This window comes from Salvelinus alpinus, chromosome 13 (genome assembly GCF_045679555.1).
Source record: "Salvelinus alpinus chromosome 13, SLU_Salpinus.1, whole genome shotgun sequence".
NCBI classification, from domain to species: Eukaryota; Metazoa; Chordata; class Actinopteri; order Salmoniformes; family Salmonidae; genus Salvelinus; species Salvelinus alpinus.
In genome coordinates this window covers 48,634,215-48,659,090 of record NC_092098.1, presented here as the reverse complement: position 1 = coordinate 48,659,090, position 24,876 = coordinate 48,634,215, and the positions used below count along the sequence as shown (strand labels likewise).

At 42.1% G+C, this 24,876-nt stretch overlaps 2 protein-coding genes and 1 long non-coding RNA gene across 11 annotated transcripts in view; 2 read left to right on the top strand and 1 right to left on the bottom strand.

Annotated features, from left to right (window-relative positions):
* Window positions 1–17,762, bottom strand: part of LOC139537847 (ankyrin repeat and KH domain-containing protein 1-like) — a 43,123-nt gene extending 25,361 nt beyond the window's left edge. For all 6 annotated transcript variants that reach the window (XM_071339683.1, XM_071339686.1, XM_071339684.1 and 3 more), the window contains exons 1-3: window positions 17,332–17,762; window positions 2,290–2,443; window positions 642–798 (exon numbers count right to left, since the gene is read on the bottom strand). In XM_071339683.1, the coding sequence (XP_071195784.1) occupies window positions 642–798; window positions 2,290–2,443; window positions 17,332–17,607 (587 nt within the window). In that variant the 5' untranslated portion in view covers window positions 17,608–17,762. The remainder of the gene's footprint in view (window positions 1–641; window positions 799–2,289; window positions 2,444–17,331) is intronic.
* A 1,024-nt stretch (window positions 17,763–18,786) lies between these two features.
* LOC139537846 (uncharacterized) lies at window positions 18,787–19,944 on the top strand. The gene is made up of 3 exons (XR_011667607.1): window positions 18,787–19,527; window positions 19,615–19,791; window positions 19,882–19,944. It is a non-coding gene; the product is annotated as an uncharacterized lncRNA (long non-coding RNA).
* Window positions 19,945–20,006: 62 nt separating this feature from the next.
* Window positions 20,007–22,506, top strand: LOC139537845 (putative nuclease HARBI1). Of its 4 annotated transcripts, none has more exons than XM_071339682.1 (6): window positions 20,007–20,483; window positions 20,563–20,598; window positions 20,698–21,252; window positions 21,322–21,437; window positions 21,534–21,645; window positions 21,740–22,506. In XM_071339682.1, the coding sequence occupies exons 3-6, from the start codon at window positions 20,781–20,783 to the stop codon at window positions 22,102–22,104; spliced, it is 1,065 nt and encodes a 354-aa protein (XP_071195783.1). In that variant the 5' UTR covers window positions 20,007–20,483; window positions 20,563–20,598; window positions 20,698–20,780; the 3' UTR covers window positions 22,105–22,506. The 4 variants fall into 4 exon arrangements, with proteins under 4 accessions (XP_071195783.1, XP_071195780.1, XP_071195782.1 ...); XM_071339680.1 differs by having other exon boundaries at window positions 20,011–20,112; window positions 20,200–20,241; window positions 20,310–21,252; XM_071339679.1 differs by having other exon boundaries at window positions 20,009–20,112; window positions 20,200–21,252.
* Window positions 22,507–24,876: the final 2,370 nt, after the last annotated feature.

Sequence of the window (24,876 nt, the reverse complement as noted above, 5' to 3'; positions counted from 1 at the left end):
GAGCCATTGATCATATTTGTGCAATATTACTACCTCCAGAAATGTGTAATTTAACAGCGGGCCTATCACATCTCTCCTATTTGTCTGCTCTTCAGTCCAGGGTGCTTTGCATGGTACCGTTGCAAATATCAGACTCCACTCTGCAGGTTGCACATTGTGAGATTGTAGACTCCTAAATTGATAGTGCAGTTTGTTTAAGAAATTTTACAGCTAACTAGTGTAGCTACTTCACATGCTGTTATTGACTTTGCTATTATTGTGTGTAGTTATGTTTGCTAACTAGCTACCCCAGAGAGACCATTGCATTACGGGTTTTGGAGTCGACTTGAACAACAGATTGCCACAACTTTTTTCACACGTTGCTACCAACATTATTAAAACGACAAAATTAAACATTTGGTTCACAAAAATATTGTTCTCACAGTGTTATTTAACACTTTAAATGATAGGAATAAGATTTTTTCCCCCCCTTTAAAAATTCTCACCTAAGGAATTGTCAGATGTTCAAGCTAACTTAAAGAAAGCACAACATGTCGAAAGGAAACATATGGCCTAGACAAGACTGGTGTGAGGGAGGATCCCTGAATATGGTGTAGTGCACCTGTGGTGGATGTTTAGACTAGAGCAGAGGAGATACATACTTGTCTGCCTGGCTGGCGTTGAGTGTGTTTTCGGCCCTCATGCGTGTGAGAGCGGCGGCGGCCTCGTCCAGCGCACAGCTCACGGACGACGTCAAGCGGCGTAGCACCTCTGGGTCTGCGAAGGCTTTACCATCGGTAGTGGACAGTTTACCAATACCTTCAGAGGATCCAGGGTCAGGCACACAGCAGCATACAACACACAATTAAACTATGCAACAGGTGTAAAGAGAACACAAACTCATTGTATTATCAAGTGGTGAACACAGCGTTGAGGAAACATATCAAAGGGGGGGAACCGGATCACTTTACTGAGTAAGTGCGCATAATAACTGAATTATTGGAAGAGAATCTGATGATCAGACAACATTGAAGCTTAAGATCAGAAGCACGAGTCCAATATTACTTACGGTATGCAAAACCCACTGCATGCGCCACATGATTGGTTATACAGATGTTAAAATGTGCACACACACAACGATAGATGGGAGGCAGGCATGTACAGAAGCAGAGTGTACTAAAGGTCAGTGTTGAGTCATGATGGAAGCTGTTGCTGCTCTATCGAAATCCATTGTTCATGTTAATCTTCCCCGTGGTGCCCCCGCGAGCCTAGCTACCTACCATCTCATGTGCTGCGCTAGCCTGTACCAACTCCCCATACACTGACTGACTGGCTGGGACATGGCTAACATGCTGCATGTCTACCTGCTGCACACCACACCATCCATCCACAGGTTCATGCGCATCAATTTAGACGCACAGACTTCTTTCATTGTTTCAGAAAGCTTTTTCGTTTCTCTAAAAAGAGGCAGCAGCGAGGCACTAACTATACAGACCAAGGCTAAGTGCTTTGATGGGCTGGTTCTGCTTAGCTCAACAGAGGCCTGAGCGAGAGTTGTAGCCGGTTTGATAATTGCCTTGCAACACTTAGCCTATGAGCACCCTGCAGTCAAATTTACTGATCACTGTAATTGATCAGTATTACCCCCCGCCATAGACAATCCAACATGGGAAGTAGGTGGACTACAGAAACCAAAACACAACCACATGCAAAGCAGGGTAAACACAGGCTGTAGTGCTTCTACACCTGCATTGCTTGCTGTTTGGGATTTTAGGCTGGGTTTCTGTAGAGCACTTTGAGATATCAGCTGCTGTAAGAAAGACTTTATAAATAAATTTGATTTGTAGTGCAGCAGGGTAAACGCAGGCTGCAGTGCAGCAGGGTAAACGCAGGCTGCAGTGCAGCAGGGATTTGAACATCTATTTTGAGCACTTGCATTTGTTATGCAGGTATTTCTCTCTGGCAATGTGCCATCTCTACACACCTACAGGGTCATGTCCCAGTACAGTGGTAGGAACAGAAACACCAGACACAGGCCTGCCAACGTCAGAAAGTATGTAAGTACAAACTAAATTGTAGGCCTTAATTAAGCATTGATACTAAATTGGGTGGAGTTTCAAGCAGGTTTGAACATTCAAAGTCCAAAAAGAGCAGCAGTCCTATTTGATAAAGAGAACAGGACTGAAGCAGCCTTAGCATGTAACATCTTCGTAATTTAACGTGATCAAACAGGGGCATTCAAAATAAATAAATAACATTTAAAATAAAGTAACAGGTGAAGGGTTCACTGCATGGTGCTACGATACATACCGGCTGCTTCCAGCAGAGCCTCCAATCTGGCTTGTGTTTCTGGGTCCACTGTTCTGAGATCAGCTCCGTCGGCAGCGCTGGACAGGAGCAGCTCTGACGCCGTCTTTAGCATGGGGTTGTCCAGGTCTTCCTGGTCTAATATGAAGGACTCCACCTAGAGACAAGGAGAAAGACGAGAGAAAGTTTGGAAGCATGCTGATGTTTATTTTGCTCAAGATAGTTGCTGGGAGAAACCCATCGCCTTAAATATTATTACAATAACTCCTTATTTTAAAAACAGATGTTTCTTTTTTTAAATATCAGTTTATGAGAACAATAGTGGTTCCTATTATACAACGGGTGAGTCTAATCCCGAATGCTGATTGGTTAAAACCCCATTCCAGCCGGTGCCTATTCCACAAGTTACCACAGGCTAAATATGACATTAAAAAGCCCATTTACTCTGTTCCATCTGACTGCGCTATCCACTGTCTCATCAGCCCAGCCAGGCAATTTATAAACTTAATCTCCACTATCAAAAGGCATCTAGACGTTCTCACATTTCTTTTAGACTTACATATAGTTTAACAGCAGAGATTTGAATAAACCTTGCTGTCTGTCTCTCCGACATTTGCAAAAAAAAAATCTATATTCAAATTCGATCGCCAGCTGTCGCATAGTAATGAAAGTTTAGGCAGCTTTTCTCAGCCAGTCGAAATCAAGAATCGGCAATAATTTTTATGGATATACAGTGCCTTGCAAAAGTATTCATCCCCCTTGGCGTTGTTGATATTTTGTTGCATTACAACCTGTAATTTAAATAGATTTGGATTTCATGTAATGGACATCACCAATTTGGACTATTTTGTGTAGTGAAAAAAATTTCAACAACAAAAAAATTTACAGAAAAGTGGTGTGAATATGTAGTCACTCCCTTTGCGACGAAGCCCCTAAATGAGATCTGGTACAACCAATTACCTTCAGAAGTCACATTATTTAACTAATTAAGTCACCCTGTGTGCATTCGAAGTGTCATATGATCTCGGTATATATATATATACACACAGTTGAAGTTGGAAGTTTACATGCACTTAGGTTGGAGTCATTAAAACTCGTTTTTCAACCACTCCACAAATTACTTGTTAACAAACTATAGTTTTGGCAAGTCGGTTAGAACATCTACAAGTCATTTTTCCCAACAATTGTTTACAGACAGATTATTTCACTATATCATAATTTCAGTGGGTCATTAGTTTACATACACTAAGTTGACTGTACCTTTAAACAGCTTGGGAAATTCCAGAAAATGTCATAGCCTATCAGAAGCTTCTAAAGCCAATTGACATCATTTGAGTCAATTGGAGGTGTACCTGTGGATGTATTTCAAGGCCTACCTTCAAACTCAGTGCCTCTTTGCTTGCCATCCTGGGAAAATCAAAAATCAGCCAAGACCTCAGAAATAAAATTGTAGACCTCCACAAGTCTGGTTCATCCTTGGGAGCAATTTCCAAACGCCTGAAGGTACCACGTTCATCTGTACAAACAATAGTACGCAAGTATAAACACCATGGGACCACGCAGCCATCATACCGCTCAGGAAGACGATGCGTTCTGTCTCCTAGAGATGAACGTACTTTGGTGCGAAAAGTGCAAATCAATCCGAGAACAACAGCAAAGGACCTTGTGAAGATGCTAGAGCAAACAGGTACAAAAGTATCTATATCCACAGTAAAACGAGTCCTATATCGACATAACCTGAAAGGCCGCTCAGCAAAGAAGAAGCCAGTGCTCCAAAACCGCCATAAAAAAGCCAGACTACGTTTTGCAACTGCACATGGGGACAAAGATCATACTTTTTGGAGAAATGTTCTCTGGTCTGATGAAACAAATAGAACTGTTTGGCCATAATGACCACCGTTATGTTTGGAGGAAAAAGGGGGCAGTTGCAAGCCGAAGAACACCATCCCAACCGTGAAGCACGGGGGTGGCAGCATCATGTTGGGGGGTGCTTTGCTGCAGGAGGGACTGGTGCACGTCACAAAACAGATGGCATTATCAGTCAGGAAGTTAATGCTTGGTCACAAATGGGTCTTCCAAATGGACAATGACCCCAAGCATAATTCCAAAGTTGTGGCAAAATGGCTTAAGGACAACAAAGTCAAGGTATTGGAGTGGCCATCACAAAGCTCTGACCTCAATCCTATAGAACATTTGTGGGCATTACTGAAAAAGCATGTGCGAGCAAGGAGGCCTACAAACCTGACTCCGTTACACCAGCTCTGTCAGGAGGAATGGGCCAAAATTCACCCAACTTATTGTGGAAAGCTTGTGGAAACCTACCCGAAACGTTTGACCCAAGTTAAACAATTTAAAGGCAATGCTACCAAATACTAATTGAGTGTATGTAAACTTCTGACCCACTGGGAATGTGAAGAAATAAAAGCTGAAATAAATTATTCTCTACTATTATTCTGACATTTCACATTCTTAAAATAAAGTGGTGATCCTAACTGACCTAAGAGAGGGAATTTTAACTAGAATTAAAATGTCAGGAATTGTGAAAAACTGAGTTGAAATGTATTTGGCTAAGGTGTATGTAAACTTCCGACTTCAACTGTACACACACCTGCTCTGAAAAGCCCCAGAATCTGCAACACCACTAAGCAAGGGGCACCACCAACCAAGCGGCACCATGAAGACCAAGGAGCTCTCCAAACAGGTCAGGGACAAAGTTGTGGAGAAGTACAGATCAGGGTTGGGTTATAAAAATAAAAAAAACATTAACTTTTTACATCCCAGAGCACCATTAAATCTATTATTAAAAAATGGAAAGAATATGGCACCACAACAAACCTGCCAAGAGAGGGCCACCCACTAAATTCACAGACCAGGCAAGGAGGGAGTTAATCCGAGAGGCAACAAAGACCAAAGACAACCCTGAAGGAGCTGCAAAGCTCCACAGCGGAGATTGGAGTATCTGTCCATAGGACCACTTTAAGCTGTACACTCCACAGAGCTGGGCTTAACGGAAGAGTTGTCAGAAAAAAGCCATTGCTTAAAAGAAAAAAAATAAGCAAATACATTTGGTGTTCGCCAAAAGGCATGTGGGAGACTCCCCAAAGATATGGAAGATGGTACTCTGGTTAGAGGAGACTAAAATTGAGCTTTTTGGCCATCAAGGAAAACTATGTCTGGCGCAAAACCAACACCTTTTAATCACCCAGAGAAAACCATCCCGGCAGTGAAGGACGGTGGTGGCAGCATCATGCTGTGGGGATGTTTTTCATCAGCAGGGACTGGGAAACTGGTCAGAATTGAAGGATGATGCTAAAGACAGGGAAATTCTTGAGGGAAACCTGTTTCAGTCTTTCAGAGATTTGAGAGTGGGACAGATGTTCACCTTCCAGCAGGACAATGACCCTAAGCATACTGCTAAAGCAACACTCGGGTGGTTTATGGGAAACGTTTAAATGTCTTGGAATGGCCAAGTCAAAGTCCAGACCACAATCCAATTGAGAATCTGTGGTATGACTTAAAGATTGCTGTACACCAGCGGAAGACATCCAACTTGAAGGAGCTGGAGCAGTTTTGCCTTGAAGAATGGGAAAAAATCCCAGTGGCTAGATGTGCCAAGCTTAGAGAGACACAACCCAAGATACTTGCAGCTGCAATTGCTGAATAGTTATGAATGCTCAAGTTTAGCTTCATTTCTTGTTTCACAATAACAATTATTTTGCATCTTCAAAGTGGTTGGCATGTTGGGTAAATCAAATGATACAAACCCCCCAAAAATCAATTTTAATTCCAGGCTGTAAGGCAATGAAATAGGAAACATGCCAAGGGGGTGAATACTTTCACAGGCCACTGTATAGTACAAGCCAAAAGTTTGGACAAACCTACTCATTCAAGGGGTTCTCTCTGTTTTAATTAATTGTCTACACTGTAGAATAATATTGAAGACATCAAAACTATGAAATAATACACACGGAATAATGGCGAACCCAAAAAGTGGTATAACAAATTAAATATATTTTAGATTTGTCAAAGTAGCCACCCTTTGCCTTGATGACAGCTTCGCACACGCTTGGCATTCTCTCAACCAGCTTCATGAGGTAGTCACCTGGAATGTATTTCAATTAACGTGTGCCTTGTTAAAAGTTAATTTGTGGAATTTCTTGCCTTCTTAATGTGTTTGAGCTAATCAGTTGTGTTGTGACAGTCCATTACCTTAAGACATGAAGGTCAGTCAATCTGGATAATGTCAAGAACTTTTAACGTTTCTTCAAGTGCAGTCTCAAAAACCATCAAGTGCATTGATGAAACTGGCTCATGAGGACCACCACAGGAAAGGAAGACCCAGAGTTACCTCTGCTGCAGAGGTTACGTTCATTAGTTAACTGCACCTCAGATTGCAGCCCAAATAAATGCTTCACAGAGTTCAAGTAACAGACATATCTCAACATCAACTGTTCAGAGGAGACTGCGTGAAATTAGGCCTTCATGGTCAAACTGCTGCAAAGAAACCACTACTAAAGGACACAAATAAGAGACTTTCTTGGGCAAAGAAACACAAGCAATGGACATTAGACCGGTGGAAATCTGTCCTTTGGTCTAATGAGTCCAAATTAGAGATTTTTGTTTCCAACCGCTGTGTCTTTGTGAGACGCAGAGAAGGTGAACGGATGGTTTCTGCAAGTGTGGTTCCCGTCATGCCTATTTACTATCCAGGTGAAAGCTATGATCCCTTCTTGAGGTCACTTGTTAAATTCACTTCAAAATCAGTATAGATGAGGAGACAGGTTAAATAAGGATTTTTAAGCCTCGAGACCATTGAGAAATGGATTGTGTATGTGTGCCATTCAGAGGCTGAATGGGCAACACAAAAGATTTAAGTGCCTTTGAACGGGGTATGTTAGCAGGTGACAGGTGCACCAATGTGTCAAGAACTGCAACGCTTCTGGGTTTTTCACACTCAACAGTTTGTGTGTATGAAGAATGATTTGATTTGTCCACCACCCAAAAGACATCCAGAAAACTTGACAACTGTGGGAAGCATTGGACTCAACGAGGGACAGAATTGCTGTGGAATGCTTTCAACACCATGTAGAGTCCATGGCAACGAATTGAGGCTGTTCTGAGGGCAAAAGGGAAGGGTGCAACGCAATAGTAGGAAGGTGTTCCTAATGTTTTGTACACTGTACACAGGTAAAACAATGACATATTTTTTGCATATTCTGACAGAGACATGGGCAGGACCATTTTGTGACGACACATGTAGGTATAGCCTAGTAGTTGGCACGAGAGCACCAGTGACAAAGTTTTTTTTAAATCCCTAAGCTCCATCCCCTCTAGCATGTTGCCTGGAGACAGAGCTGAACAGTGCTTAGGCCCTGAGCCTTGGTTGAATTACATTAAGCGCCAAGATGAGCTGATCAGCACGTTTCCCCTACTCTCTCTGTGACCTCCATATACCTGCCTTATGGCCCACAGGGAAGGACTTCCTGCACTGGACAGGACACCGAGCAAGCTGCCTCTATCCAACCATGTGAGGGTCTACAGGGCAGAAGCGCACCAGAGTGTGCCAATACATTCCAGCCTTCACCTTCGGTCACCATCCAGGGACAGAGCGGTGTGTTGGATCACGGGAATAGCAGTAGACAAAGCCGTTCATGAAGCAAAATCTGTTTACTAACACGGACATACCCAACCGTACAATATCTTACAATGTTCTTTACAGACTGGACGACTAACAACTCTATAGCTGCCCGATATCAGCAAGCGTCACCGGCGCAAATGGACCTGAGGCTCTGCCAAAAGAACTGACCCGATGACCTGAACTGAGTCGGAGGAGGGTGTGGTCAGCAACTCTCCATTTTCCTTTTTCTTTCAGAGAGCGAGAAGAAAAAAAAGACTGCGGTGAATGTAATTGAAACCATACCCGGGGTATTTCTCTGTGCCGAGCGGAATGGCTGGGAATGTTGTGCTCTGTGCTCCAGCTGAGGGGAGCGTCTGTCGTCTCGGGGGTGTGTCTTTTACCTCTACCTACAGTGCATTCGGAAAGTGTTCAGACCCCTTGACTTTTTCCCCATTTTGTTAAGTTACAGCCTTATTCTAAAATGGATAAATTCGCCCCCCCCCCATCAATCTACACACAAAACCCCATGAAGACAAAGGTACCAAATGTATTAAAAATAAAACTGAAATAACACATTAACATAAGTATTCACATTTACATATATATTCTTCAAAGTAGCCACCCTTGGCATTGATGACAGCTTTGCACAATTGGAATTCTCTCAACCAGCTTCATGAGGAATGCTTTTCCAACAGTCTTGAAGGAGTTCCCACATATGCTGAGCACTCATTTGCTGCTTTTCCTTCACTCTGCGGTCCAACTCATCCCAAACCATCTCAATTGGGTTGAGCTCGGGTGATTGTGGAAGCCAGGTCATCTGATGCAGCACTCCATCACTCTCCTTCTTGGTCAAATAGCCCTTACACAGCCTGGAGGTGTGTTGGGTCATTGACCTGTTGAAAAACAAATGATAGTGGGATGGCGTATCGCTGCAGAATGCTGTGGTAGCCATGCTGGTTAAGTGTGCCTTGAATTCTAAATAAGTCACAGTGTCACCAGCAAAGCACCCCCACACCACTTCCTCCATGCTTCACAGTGGGAACCACACATGGGGAGATCATCCGTTCACCTACTCTGCATCTCACAAAGACACGGCGGTTGGAAACAAAAATCTCTAATTTGGACTCATCAGACCAAAGGACAGATTTCCACTGGTCTAATGTCCATTGCTCGGGTTTCTTTGCCCAAGCAAGTCTCTTCTTCTTATTTGTGTCCTTTAGTAGTGGTTTCTTTGCCCAAGCAAGTCTCTTCTTCTTATTGGTGTCCTTTTAGTAGTGGTTTCTTGCAGCAATTTGACCATGAAGGCCTTATTTCACGCAGTCTCTTCTGAACAGTTGATGTTGAGATGTGTCTGTTACTTGAACTCTGTGAAGCATTTATTTGCGCTGCAATTTCTGAGGTGCAGTTAACTCTGCCGCAGAGGATACGTTCATTAGTTAACTCTGGGTCTTACTTTTCTGTGGCGGTCCTCATGAGAGCCAGTTTCATCAAGGCACTTGATGGTTTTTGAGACTGCACTTGAAGAAACGTTAAAAGTTCTTGACATTTTCCAGATTAAGACATGAAGGTCAGACAAAGTAATGGACTGTCACTTCTCTTTGCTTATTTGAGCTGTTCTTGCCATAATATGGACTTGGTCTTTTACCAAATAGGGCTATCTTCTGTATACCATCCCTACCTTGTCACAACACAACTGATTGGCTCAAACGCATTAAAGAGGAAAGAAATTCCACAAACTTTTAACAAGGCACACCTGTTATTTGAAATGCTTTCCAGGTGATTACCTCATGAAGCTGGTTGAGAGAATGCCATGTGTGAAAAGCTGTCAAGGCAAAGGGTGGCTACTTAGACGAATCTCAAATATTATTTTGATGTTTCACACTTTTTTGCTTACTACATGATTCCATGTGTTATTTCATAGTTTGATGTATTCAGTATCATTCTACAATGTAGAAAATACTACAAATAAAGAAACTGTCAGGGTTTACCTAGGGGTCATGATTGGGGCTGTACAAATGTTTGATGTATTAGAATAATTGATTATGCTTATGTTATATTAATAGCAGGGGAGGGGTTATAAGACCACTCCCTCCTTACATTTATAGGGTCCTAGACTACAGATTCACTTTTTAAGGCTAGGGGGCAATATTCGGGAGTTTGGATGACTGAGGTGCCCAAAGTAAACTGCCTGTTACTCAGGCCCAGAAGCTAGGATATGCATATACATGGCAGTATTGGATAGAAAACACTCTAAAGTTTTAAAAAATGTTAAAATAATGTCTGTGAGTATAACAGAACTGATTGGGCAGGCGAAACCCCGAGGACAATCCATCCAGGAAAAATATTTTTTGAGGTCATTGGACTTTAATGCTTTTCTATGGGAAAGTCTAATAATTAGGACCCAGATTGCAGTTCTTATGGCTTCCACTAGATGTCAACAGTCTTTAGAAATTGTTTCATGCTTGTTTTTTTGGTTTTTTTAAATGAAGAAGTACTCGTATTCTTTCGAAGTAACCCTCAGAGGGATACTAGTCTTTTGGCACGCGTGAATGAGTGCACGCTCCTCAATTTCTCTGGTATTGAACACAGTTTATTCTGTCTTAAAATTTGATCGATTACTTACATATTAGGGTACTTGAGTTTGGATTAGAAACGTTGTTTGAATAGTTGACGAAGTTTACAGGTAACTTTTTAGATTCCTTTGTAGGCCTGTTGGGCGAGTTGGAACAGGTGGATTTCTGAATCAAACGCGCCAAATAAACTGACATTTTTGGGGATATAAATTAGGACTTTATCGAACAAAACGACCATTCATTGTGTAACTGGGACCCTTTGTATTGCAAAAAGATGAAGATCTTCAAAGGTAAGTGATTTATTTTATCGCTATTTTTGAGTTTTGGGACACATGTGCAGGTTATCAATTCATGTTGAATTCATGCAGGAAATGGGTGAGGCGCTGTCCTCAGACGATCAAATGCTATGCTTTCGCCGTAAAGCCTATTGTAAATCGGACAAAGCTGTTCAATTACCAAGATTCTAAGCTAAAGAATGGTGTATAACACTTGTATTTTTATGAATGTTTAATATTACTACTTTTGTTTTTTGAATTTCGCACTCTGCAATTTCACCGGATGTTGTCGAGGTGGGACGCTAGCGTCCCAATGATCCGAAAGAAGTTAACAATATATATACAGTATATCCATTATATAGTTTTAGAATTGTTCCACAGTTGTTTGCTCTTTTTCTCTCTCCCTTATAAAAAAGACCCCTCTTAGAGATGTGTGACTGAGACAGAACTCCGCAGGGGAGTGTGGGAGATAAGAGACTACTCAGACATTCCACAATAAATCAACTTTGGGGAGGGGACATTTATTGCCTAGCTTTTATAACACTGAAACTCTGTTTGTATAGCTATGGATGCAGGGTTTTGTTCTCAGGAGTATAAAGGTAATGACCTAGTCAGTGACATCACTAAGGCGGGACTTCAGTTTAATAACACAACTTGAGCCCTTTTGTTTGATGCAGAACTTACTCAGAAACATGCGTGCTATGTTCCTGTTTGCAATTGCATTAATAAAAGTTTTTGAATGATTTAATTAAAGATAGTCATAATGCTAATTTCACCAATGAACCAATGATTGACAAGGACGGACGTAAGGAACGAACCCTAACAAAACCATGGAATGAGTAGGTGTGTCCAAACTTGACTGGTACTGTATATATTTACATATACAGATTGGAAATATTGCAGACAATTGCATTGATGGAAGATACAATCTGTGCTATTAAAGCTGATCTACCCCACCCCCCCCAATAAAAAAAACTCAGTACTTTGTTGAAGTACCTTTGGCAGCGATTACAGCCTCGAGTCTTCTTGGGTATGACGCTACAAGCTTGACAACTATATTTGGGGAATTTCTACCATTAATCTCTGCAGATCCTCTCAAGCTTTGTCAGGTTGGATGGGGAGTGTTGCTGCACAGCTATTTTCAGGTCTCTCCAGAGATGTTCGATCGGGTTCAAGTCCGGGTTCTTGCTGGAACACTCAAGGACATTCAGAGACTTGTCCAGAAGCCACTCCTGCGTTGTCTTGGCTGTGTGCTTAGGGTCGTTGTCCTGTTGGAAGGTGACCCTTCATCCCAGTCTGAGGTCCTGAGTGCTGTGGAGCAGGTTTTTAAATCAAGGATCTCTCTGTACTTTGCTCCATTCATCTTTCCCTCGATCCTGACTAGTCTCCCAGTCCCTGCCACTGAAAAACATCCCCACAGCATAATGCTGCAACAACCATGCTTCACTGTAGGGATGGTGCCAGGTTTCCTCCAGACGTGACACTTGGCATTAAAGCCAAAGAGTTCAATCTTGGTTTCATCAGACCAGAGAATCTTGTTTCTCATAGTCAGAGTCATTTGGGTACCTTTTGGCAAACTCCAAGAGGGCTGTCATGTGCTGATGGGAGAGCGCAGCAGAGATGGCTGTCCTTCTGGAAGGTTCTCCCATCTCCACAGAGGAACTCTGGAGCTCTGTCAGAGTGACCATCAGGTTCTTGGTCATCTCCCTGACCAAGGCCCTTCTCCCCCGATTGCTCAGTTTGGCCGGTCAGCCAGCTCTAGGAAGAGTTTGTGGTTCCAAATAGCTTCCATTTAAGAATGATGGAAGCCACTGTGTTCTTGGGGACCTTCAATGCTGCAAAAATGTTTTGGTACCCTTCCCCAGACCTGTGCCTCAACACAATCCTGTCTTAGAGCTCTATGGACAATTCCTTCGACCTCATGGCTTGGTTTTTGCTCTGACATGCACTGTCAACTGTGGGACCTTATATAGACAGTTGTGTGCCTTTCAAAATAATGTCCAATCAATTGAATTTGCCACAGGTGAACTCCAATCAAGTTGTAGAAACATCAAGGATGATAAATGGAAACAGAATGCACCTGAGCTCAATTTTCAGTCTCATAGCAAAGAGTCTGAATACTTATGTAAATAAAAGGTATTTGTTTTTTTATTTTTAATACATTTTCTAAACCTGTTTTTGCTTTGTCATTATGGGGTGTTGTGTGTAGATTGATTATTTTTAAAAATGTCTATCCATTTTAGAATAAGGCTGTAACATAACAAAATATGGAGAAAGGGGTCTGAATACTTTCCGAATGCCGTGTATGTATGTACATATCTACCTCAATTACCTCGTACCCCTGCACCGACTCAGTAGTCCCTGTATATATCAATGTTATTTTACTCTTTATTGACTATTTATTCCTCATGTCACCATTTCTATTATTTTTTTAAATATATATCTTTACATCTGCATTGTTGGAAAATGACATTTCACTGTTAGTCTAGACCTGTTGTTTACGAAGCATGTGACAAATACAATTTTATTTGCGCGTACGTCTCAGGGTGTGTCTGACCAAGAGGCCACATAAACAAGTAACTGATTACCTCATCCACGCATCTGTCTACGTGCGTGTGTGTGAGACAGACCCTGATGCAGGGCGGGACGGAGAAAGAGATGGAGCCTGTAAATGATCTTACGTCCTACATTACACTTAGGCGGGTAATGCTGGTGAGGGCGGAAACTAAATCATAGAATTATTTTTAAAACAGATCATCTATAGATTATTAATAATTGTCATGAAACATGACATCATTGCTCCCTACAAACTAGCTAGTTATTGGTCAAATCCCACTTCTGCCAAAATGTCCTACACTTCTGAGACCTCTCAGCTGGAGCACAATGAGGAAAATTAAAATGACATTCCACCACTAAATTGACTTTTCATTCCTAATCTTGTTAGCTTAGATTGTTAGTTACAATATATTCTCACTAAGGTCAGTCAAGCATCTATCATGTCACCAGAATAAGACCCTCAATATTTATTGGAAAGGAGCACCAAGCTCATCACTGTGTACTTTGACCATCCTGTGAAGTTCATCATTAGCCTATAAAACTGCATGGTTTCCCCAAGTCGTAGTCGAAGAACCACACACCACATTAACGTGTGACGCCAAGTTTATTTTGATATGATGGTTATTATAAAAAACATTTGCGCATGAGGGCGTTTCAACCGCCATTCCTCGCATAATTTTACTGACACAAAAACATCCCACCATGTCAAACGAACAGCATTTATAAAATTGTACCAAAACTTCCTGTTTCCATCACAGTGGCCGTGATTATCTCTCTCCATACCGTATGACTTTACTTGCAGAAAAAAAATGGATAGAAACATGGTTACGTGCACACAATCATGCTATTTGGTACACTATTTTGCTCTACAATTACCCGGTACTTACTTATGCCATCTTATCTCTGATTGGCCCCCCATGTGAACCTCACGACAAAGAAAAGATAAACTAGTACAGTACACTGTGACAAGACATTACCTGCAAGTCAAAGTCCACAAAAACACACACATAAATAACAATGAGGGGAAGACTTACAGCAGCAATAACTTCTGTTGTACATGGCACCGATAATTAAGTATCTCCTGTCCAGTAGTTGACCCCTGACCCTCAGCCACACGGTCACAGTACTGAGCTGCTACAGTATTTAAAACCTTCAATGGAAATATGTTTGCCTAATAGATTCACAGGGAATTAAAGACAAAAACATCCTGTGGTCAAGAGGCCTTGAATAATCCCAGTCAATCTGCCGTTACTCCAACACAAACAGGGAAGGAAGCCCTCAAAGTGGCACTGTATCATGAGCGTTTTCTTACTATTAATTATTTTGACGTAGAAATATGTATGGTTGGGTTATTAATAAAGCGTAATGTTGTCTATAGTGCATTTGGCCAAAAATCATTATCAAATCACTAACCTAATTCATGCAACATGCCGTAGTGCAAGAGAATGTGATCACCGGTATTAAAGTATAAAACAAAATTACCAGCACATGGCCAGCTGTGAGAAGCCAGAATTTGCAAAACCCACTACATCTGTGTGTAAAACCATCACTAGCAGCGCAGTAGACCCCTCTTGGACATCGGAACATTTTAACTGTTACCTAAATGTTGTACAGCTTTGTACTTACAAAACATGCTGTGGTAAAATCTACAGATCAATACCAATGTCAAGTTGGGTCGATCTCCATCTCTGAAAGAGGAAGTGACAGTTGGATCATTGTGGAGTGGACCCCCACACTTCTGGCTCACCAGCCTGGCATTCACCAAGTCTCATTCACACGACTACAGCAATCATGGCTGATTCTCCCCACATGGCAGTCATTTAGCAGACGCACTTATCCAGAGCGACTTACAGGAGCAATTAGGGTTAAGTGCCTTGCTCAGACAGAATTTTCACCTAGTCGGCTCGAGGATTCGAACCAGCAACCTTTCTGTTACTGGCCCAGCGCTTCTAACCGCTAGGCTACCTGCAGCCGACAACACCCTGACCAACTTTACAACAACCACCAGGAGCTGTGCATGTCACACATACTCTTCCTGTTGTTCTGTTGAGAATATTCAGGAATTAACATCCCATCTCAAAAGCATAGCACACATACATTCTGAGTTGTGTGAAACCCTATAAGCAACTGTACTGTATGAATGCATTCTTTTGAATAAAAAAAATATATTAAGGGGCAGGACGATACCAGTATTGTGATACTCGTTAGTATCGTAGCAATGAAACAAAACGGATTTAACTTCTTTATGAAAACAGCCCTGATGTTGAAAACAAACATTATGTTGTCATCCAGATTCACATTTATTTTCCAAGCTATAGCAACCAATATTTCACATGCAGCAGGTTTTTAAAGGACCTAAGAGTTTGGGCTGCTTCGTGTTTTCATTTTTGCCATGGAAAAAGCATTGCTTTGTCACAGCCCTAATAAACAGCTTGTGTGGCACCCAGGGCCTTTAAATGGCTGCCTGATCTAAGAATGCAGACTAATGGTGAGTCTACCTGGGAAAGTGCTAGTAACTATACCCCACTGACCACTCCCCCTCTATAACACCCCTAAATTCAAACCAAAACACCAACAACCCAAGGGGAGGAAGTGACACCCGTTATGAGCTATGCAAGGCAACAGACACCCTTGTCCTGCAGACTGAAAGGGGAGGAATCATACACAGCTCTGGGAAACAGGAACCTCTGTCTGAGCGTGTGTTTTTTTTAATGTGCGTTACGATGACGTGTGTGTCTACACTGTTCTGACGTCACCTATTTTGATAGGTGACGTCAATTAAATCGTTAGGATCCCTCTAATTAACAGCTGAATGAAAAATGTATTTCTCAAACATTTCTGTGACCAAAATTCAACTAACTTAAATACCAAATAGAGGAAAAAGATAATGAGAAAATTAATTGTGTAAAAATATATATTTGAATTTCCTTGAGGTGAGAACACACAGAGGAACCAGGTGGTAGAGGCACATCATCCTATTCCAACACTCTCTTCAAACTGGTCAGGCACTCCAGAGTCTGAGAGTAGCCAATTACAGTGTACAGATAAGACTCTGGCATAGTGCAAAGGGGAAAATAAGTGTATACAAATAAAAAATATTCTGGCAATTTATTTTTGCTCATCACATGAACAGGTACCCATTCCAATGTGAATCAAAGTGTGAGTGTGTCTTGCCTGAACATTACTTTATCCTACATATGAGATTAGTCATTTTAGAATAGGTAGAGGAAATAACTAGCTCACTCTGAAATGTCACGTTTGATTTGAACACTGGGGCATTTCTAAACCCTTGCTGAATTATGTTACATCACCACTCCAGTAAGCATCTTGACTGACAGCTCGGCATCATGCTTCTCAACAAACATCACATATTAGGCCGTGTTGTGTTTGGAAAGTGTGCCATCAACCCTGGCGAAGTAATAAAGAAATTCATAAAAACTGCATGTCAAGTTAAGAGAACTTGTAACTAATTAGCTTGCTATTCAAAGATGAGGGCGAATGTGCCTAGCCAGCTGGCTAGTTAAGCAACGTTAGAGCCAAATAGACAACTGGGTTGACAATGAATAAGTGAATGTATGATTGAATGCCAGTTACCCTATCTGACACTTAACATGTCTTCACCTTGTTACCTGTTCAAAACAACTGACCAGTTTGTCCTATAACAGGCTAACAAACGTGTGGTTAACACTAACTAACTAGCTACACTTACTACCTAGCTACATTTCACTAGCAAGCTAACTTTAGCAGTTGATGGCGCCGTGTGTGCTACTACTACGTCAGGCCTAAATCGAAGCCCTCCGCCAAAATACTGCTCATAATATGACAAATAGCAGAACATGTTACTAGCCACACGACTACAAACTATCCGCCAAAATACAAGACATCTGACTGATATTATTTTTGTTGATATAAGAAAGTAATGAGGGTTCATGATATCGTCGAAAGAGAAGGGATTAGGCAACGTTAACTAAGATGAATCTTGTCCAGTTTCGCTGGGTTAGTTTAGCTAGCATGAGTTGCTTACCTCAGATACCTCATCATCGTCGCTGGCAGATCCAGGGCCGGAGGAAAGCACTGCGGCCGCTGCGAGCTGGAAATCAAGCCGGTCAGCTGCAGGCCCACCAGCCTCGCCAAACAAGCGGACTTTCTTTCCACCAACACCAATCCCTAAACCTCCGAGTCCGGCTCCTGGTGTGGCTCCAACTCCCATTCCTACGGCAGGGGAGCGCGGAGTCACAGAGTCAATCTCGTCCTCGAAGCCGTCTGTCAGCATTGCCGTCCCGGCTACTGCATCCTGCATACTTTCCTTCGTATTTTGTATTCTAATAGACGCAATATTGTCTTAAACTTTCTTTGAGGTTGTTAGTAATTATGTTTATACTTCAGCAAAATCCTGAAGCGAGAAGAGCGTCTCTTTCCTCCAAGCCATTAACTTTCTAACAACCGAACGTACTTAGCTATAGTTCGCTCTTAGCCCGCCTCTATTCAGAATCCATGCACATAATTGGTCAGGAAAATACAATACCAACATATTGGTGGCTAGAAAAGATGCTTATCAGAGGAAAGCACGCGACGTCAAGGTAGGTTTACGAGAACAAATTGAAACGGAATATTTGGATGATTGGACACTTGCACGTCTGTCACAAAAAGTGCCACCTCCGTGACACGCCTATCCTTGCAAATATGAATAATGTATTGTAGCGTTATCAAATTTTGAAATCCTTAATTGATACAATACGACACTTCCGTTTTGGTACAAATCTGAGGTATCAAATCGAATTGTATTTATCACACACCCATGTTTAGCAGATATTGCGGGTGTAGCGAGAAAAGCTTGTGTTTCTAGCTCCGACAGTGCAGTAATATCTTAACAGTTTCACAACGTATACCCAAAATACACGTAAATCTAAGTAAGGAGTAAGGGGTGGGCCTGGATAAATGTAACCACTTTCACATTCATAGACAGGTATGGATGCAAAGACAGATCATCCATGATATCAACATAGTTTATACCATGTTTTGAGGCCATAGTGTTTTTAAATTGTTTAAACATTGGGAGTAAAACATGTTGGGTTATGATGGGGTATGACAGCTGAACTAAGCTCATCAGGAATTTATAAATAATATTTTTCAAAAATCAATGGGGTATATATCATTAATTTATAAGTCCAAAAATATATTTAGCAACTTAGGATTCAAGCTAGATCTTTGCCAAGATTTTTCAGGGGTACATAAACAATGCAACAGTAAGAGGCCACTTCTTTCCATTTTCATGTCAGTCTCTGTCTATAAATATACAAAATGTCAACTATATTTCAACTCAATCTCTCAGAACCATCCCACTTTCATTAGACCATAAAACCCTTTCCAAAAGCCACTGATGAGGTTGGCATCTGAGCAGAGGAATTTCCTTCTTTTTATTTTTTTATTCAACCAGGTAGGCCAGCTGAGAACAAGTTCTCATTTACAACCGCGACCTGGGGCCTGTTGCACAAAAGTAGAATTAAGACATCCGGGATAAATGACTCAGCTGAGCTCAATGAAGCCAAAACATGTGCGTCCAGGCTTAATTGGTTGCACAAAGACCAAGCCAGGATGAGCAGACACGGATTCATTAAGCCAGGTGAAACCAATCCTGGATAGGTGCGCGCTCACGGCTCACTCAAATAGACCCCGCCACAGATCACAGATTAACTGATTTACCATGGCAACTAGAGCCGCGTACTTTTCCCCGTCGGAAGCACAAATCCTCATGGAGGCATACGAGGAGGTAAAAGATATAATTAAGAAGAAAGGCAACACCGCCACAGTGATAAAGCAAAGAGAAAAAGCGTGGCAAAGTATTGCAGACCGCCTGAATGCGTAAGTAGTGCACAATTACACACTCACCGCTCCGCTGAAACATCACAATTACAATTCAAATATTTAATTCACATCTCCAAAAATGCAGTTGTACTGTAATTATGAAACGGTTAAATTTTTAATTGAAATGCACTGCAGATATGAGTGAAATTGTGTAAAGTAACTCCATCACACTGTATAAAGCTATGATAAATTTTTTGATATTTTTACTGAAAACAAGACAAAAATACCAAGTAATTTTTTGCAGTGTGACTCCATTAAATGTGTGTGTGTGTGTGTGTGTGTAGATTAAACATGAACGGGCCAAAACGGACATGGCAGCAGGTCAAAATCAAATACAAGAACATTCTGCAGAATGGTATGGTCCCTGACTAATATTTAACAAAGCACAAGCATATATTGTACCCAGAAGGTGCCTGCTCACACATTGTCTGTACTGTTTTAGCAGTGAAAAAGAATACCCACAGACAAGGCACGGGTGGTGGGTCACCAAAGGCTGACCTTACCCCAGCAGAGGACATGGCCTTGGAGCTAAATAAAGGCAGGCCCGTCTTAGAGGGGATCCCTGGGGGGAAAGAGACGAGCATAGGTTCCTCCCAAGATGCCACCCGCTTCATTCAAGGTATGTCCTTCCATCTCTACATGGGATACAACCACATTCATATTGAATCAATTTGGACTGTCTGACTTTGGTTTACCTATTGCCTTGCAGTGTCTGGCAGCACTGTGTTCCTGTTAGAGCCACCAGCACAAGCACCAGACGACGCTGATCCAGTGAGTACTCCATCAAAGGCATACTGTAGGCCTGGCATGTCTTGTCTACTAGCTTCAATATGAATCCGATTAAATGTGATAGGGTGAAGGCCCCAGTGCAGCAGCAACAGCACATGATGGAGACGATGATGAGGAGGAGACCATCTCTCTGGATTCCAGAAGGCATGAGGTATCATGTTAAGACTGTGAAAGTACTATTTACTCTACAATGGTGAGGAGTCCTCATCAAAATCAAAAAATCTAATTTCTTTTACAGGACCCAGATGCTATACAGTGGGAAAACCAGCCTGGCAACATAGTGCGTATTAATAAAAGGACACCACATCCTGCCAAATTCCAGCTGCGCTAATTGTATTGTGTTCACAGAGCTCACAAGCTATCAGAAAGTTGTATGGCAACCACCTCCGGCGCCAAATAGAACTGGCAGACATAGACATTCAGTACAAGAAGAAAAAGATGGAAAATCTTGCACTGGAGTCCGAAATAAAAAAGAGGACAATTAGGAAACTGGACCTTGAAATAAAAAAACTTGAGAGGGAGGTGAGATATGCCTTCAATGTACACTGTATGCTAACTGTAACACAAATGTATTAATCATTATTTTTCTTTCCTCCCCCAGCTCCAAGAAGATGACACAGCTCAAAATAAAAATTAGGTATATTCTCGTAAAGTCAAGTGAGCCATGACATATGAGCTCTTATTGTGAGCACACAGGACGGTGGCATCTTTCTAAGGTTTTTTTTTATTTTCCCAGCAATCAGTACAACCAAGTCATCGTTATAAGGCATCGCCCTCTTTTGCCCACCCCCCCAGCACCAGGTGTGGCCACTAGCCTATATGAAGGCCCAAAATTGTGTGTTCCTTTCTGCTCTGACAATGGCATGCCCATTCGTGCGAGATGTGGTGGATGAAGAAGCACTTGTGCTGAGGAGAGCCTTCAGGCGAGAAAGGGTCTTCAGGGACCGGTTGGACCCACTGGCCTTCCCTGATGACCATCTATATGAAAGATACAGGTTTTCTGCAGATGGCATCAGGTATCTATGCAGACTACTGGGTCCCAGGATTAAGCACCGCACTGCACGGAGCCATGCACTGAGTGTGGAGCAAATGGTTTGTGTGGCCTTGCGCTTTTTTGCTAGTGGAGCCTTCCTGTACTCAGTGGGGGATGCAGAACAGCTGAACAAGGCCACAATTTGCCGCACAATAAGGAGTGTGTGTCTGGCTATCAAAGCATTAGCAGATGTCTTCATCTCCTTCCCTGGCCACAGAAGACTCTGTGACATCAAAGAGGAGTTCTATAGGATTGCAGGTAAGAGGATCTACAAATTACAGGACAACTGTTAACACATAGTAGGATACTCATTACTTTGTGTGACAGGTTTCCCCAATGTCATTGGTGCAGTGGACTGCACACACATAAGGATAAAAGCCCCCTCAGGTGCCCATGAGGCCGATTTTGTGAATAGGAAATCCTTTCACAGCATTAATGTTCAGGTGAACATAACTTTTTGATATTGTCCATTGACGAACACTCTGCATTGCCAGTGATGTGCATTGATTGGTGTAATATTCCTCATCTTATGATTTCAGATGGTCTGCAATGCTGACTGTGTGATCAGCAATGTTGTGGCAAAATGGCCTGGCTCAGTCCATGACTCCAGAATCTTTCGGGCCTCTGAAATCTATCAGTGCCTATCACAAGGTAAGCCACACAACCCCTATTTATAACCATCATGGCTGTGTCAAGAATATCACTGTGTTTATGAGGTAGTAATGATGAGATTTTGTGTTGACAGGTGAATTCTCTGGTGTGTTGCTGGGAGACAGGGGGTATGGCTGCCAGCCTTTTCTCCTGACACCTTTCACAGACCCCCAGGAAGCACAGCAGGCCTACAACCATGCCCATGCCAGGACCAGAGTTGAAATGACCTTTGGCCTCCTGAAGGCACGCTTTCACTGCCTTCACAAATTAAGGGTCAGCCCTGTTAGGGCATGTGATATTACTGTGGCTTGTGCTGTCCTCCACAATGTGGCCTGCCTGAGGAAGGAGAGGGCCCCCAGAGTGCCACCAGCCATGGACTGGGACAATCCGGCAATCTTCCCTGATGACGACAGTGGTCGGCTGCTGAGGGACCAATATGTGTTGAATTATTTTAGTTAGTATGTGTGCTTTCAATTTTGGTTAAATATGTCCTGCGGTGGCAGAGGAATTTGGGTTTTTTTGGGTTCGTTTTTTGACGAATTTGGCCTCTTATGATGTTTGTGCGGTATACTGTGTGTAATACAAGGCTGCAGGGAGGCTACTGCATCCATTCATTTGTCTGTTCAGTTGATGTGTATGGATTTGTCCTGCATTTATTTTAGTGTGCAGACATGCAGGGTGTGTTATATACAGACCTTTGAATGTGTATGTATCATTTTGTATAATATGCTTGGATTCTGTGCTTTCCATCTTGTAGAGTCACTGTGACTTCAGTTTCGAAAGGAGCTGATGGTTTACCTGCTTTGTTTTGTCCTTATTCAATAAAGGAACATAATGTTACACATTGTGTTTTTATATTCATATGGAATGTGTATTTCTTTATATGACAGAGTACTAGGGCCACACTGAAGAAAAAGGATAAAGTCATAAATTTATGAGGCTGGTTCTTTCTGCAGAAAAGCTACATATTGTTTTTACAGTTTTGATACTTATGACAATGTGATACTTAATATTCTGGCACATCAGCATGTCTTTGTTTATGAAACCATACTGAAGTACAATTTCACGAAATGCCCCACATCTGTCATTTTAACAACTGTCCTCCTTTAAAACAACTGGTTACAATATTATGACTTGTGTTTTTTTCCCCTCTGTGGCCCTAATATTCTATCATTTTATATATAGCCTTATAGTCTATGGGAAACTGTAAATTATCTAATGATAGCAACATCATCTAAAAATCATTTTTTATCCAAAATCATTGAAATTAATGATCACAAACGTTTAAATAATAACAGTGGGTCTAGTTATATGTGATAACAATGTATAGTGAGCAGTGAAATAACTATTGGTTTCCATTTGTGGTGACTGCTGACTGACATTAGGGATGAGATTAAATAGATCCTGGAATTTAGCCTGGTCTGGAGCAGGCTAGCTCCACAGAATAAATCTCCATGGTAATTTATACCATAACATATCCTCCTGCCCCCTATCCATCTTTAGTGCAACCGGATTACGGATCAATTGAGCCAGGATCACCAAGATATCCTGGCTTAATCCCTTATCCTAGTTTTGTGCAACAGGCCCCTGGCCAAGATAAAGCAAAGCAGTGCGACAAAAACAACAACACAGTTAAACATAAACAAACGTACACAATAGAAAAATATATGTACAGTGTGTGCAAATGTAGAAGATTAGGGATGTAAGGCAATAAATAGGTCATAAAAGCTAAATAATTACAAATTAGCATTAACACTGGAGTAATAGATGTGCAGATGATGAAGTGCAAGTAGTGATACTGGGGTGCAAAATAGCAAGAAGATAAATAACAATATGGGGATGAGGTAGTTGGGTGTGCTATTTATAGATTGGCTGTGTACAGGTACAGTGATCGGTAAGCTGCTCAGACAGCTGATGCTTAAAGTTAGAGAGGGAGATAAGTCTCCAGCTTCAGTGATTTTTGCAATTTGTTCCAGTTATTGGCCCCCATGAGCAGCAGAGAACTGGAAGGAAAGGCGGCCAAAGTAAGTGTTGGCTTTGGGCATATCCAGTGAAATATACCTGCTGGAGCACATGCTACGGGTGGGTGTTGCTATGGTGACCAGTGAGCTGAGATAAGGCGGAGCTTTACCTAACAAAGACTTATAGATGACCTGGAGCAAGTGGGTTTGGCGACAAATGTGTAGCGAGGGCCAGCCAACGAGAGCATACAGGTCGCAGTGGTGGGTAGTATATGGAGCATTGGTGACAAAACGGATGGCACTGTGATACTCTACTCAGCAAACTGGATGTAGTCTGTTGGAAGCTATTTTGTAAATGACATCGCCGAAGTCAAGGATTGGTTGGATAGTTAGTTTTACGAGGGTATGTTTGGCAGCATGAGTGAAGGAGGCTTTGTTGCAAAATAGGAAGCCAATTCTAGATTTAATTTTGGATTGGAGATTCTTAATGTGAGTCTGGAAGGACAGTTTATAGTCTAACCAGACACCTAGGTATTTGTAGTTGTCCGCATATTCTAAGTCAAAACCGTCCAGAGTAGTGATGCTAGTCGGGTGCGGGCAGCAATCGGTTGAGGAGCATGCATTTAGTTTTACTAGCATTTAAAAGCAGTTGAAGGCCACGGAAGGAGTGTTGTATGGCATTGAAGCTCGTTTGGAGGTTTGTTAACACAGTGTCCAAAGAAGGGCCAGATGTATACAGAATGGTGTCATCTGCGTAGAGGTGGATCAGAGAATTACCAGCAGCAAGAGCGACATCATTGATATATACAAAGAAAAGAGTCGGCCCGAGAATTGAACCCTGTGGCACCCCCATAGAGACTGCCAGAGGTCCGGACAACAGGCCCTCCGATTTGACACACTGAACTCTGTCTGAGAAGTAGTTGGTGAACCAGGCGAGGCAGTCATTTGAGAAACAAAGGCTATTGAGTCTGCCGATAAGAATGCGGTGATTAACAGAGTCGAAAGCCTTGGCCAGGTCGATGAAGACGGCTGCACAGTACTGTCTTTTATTGATGGCGGCTATGATAATGTTTAGGACCTTGAGCGTGGCTGAGGTGCACCCATGACCAGCTCGGAAACCAGATTGCATAGTGGAGAAGGTACGGTGGGATTCGAAATGGTCTGTGATCTGTTTGTTAACTTGGCTTTCAAAGATTTTAGAAAGGCAGGGCAGGATGGATATAGGTCTGTAACAGTTTGGGTATAGAGTGTCTCCCCCTGTGAAGAGGGG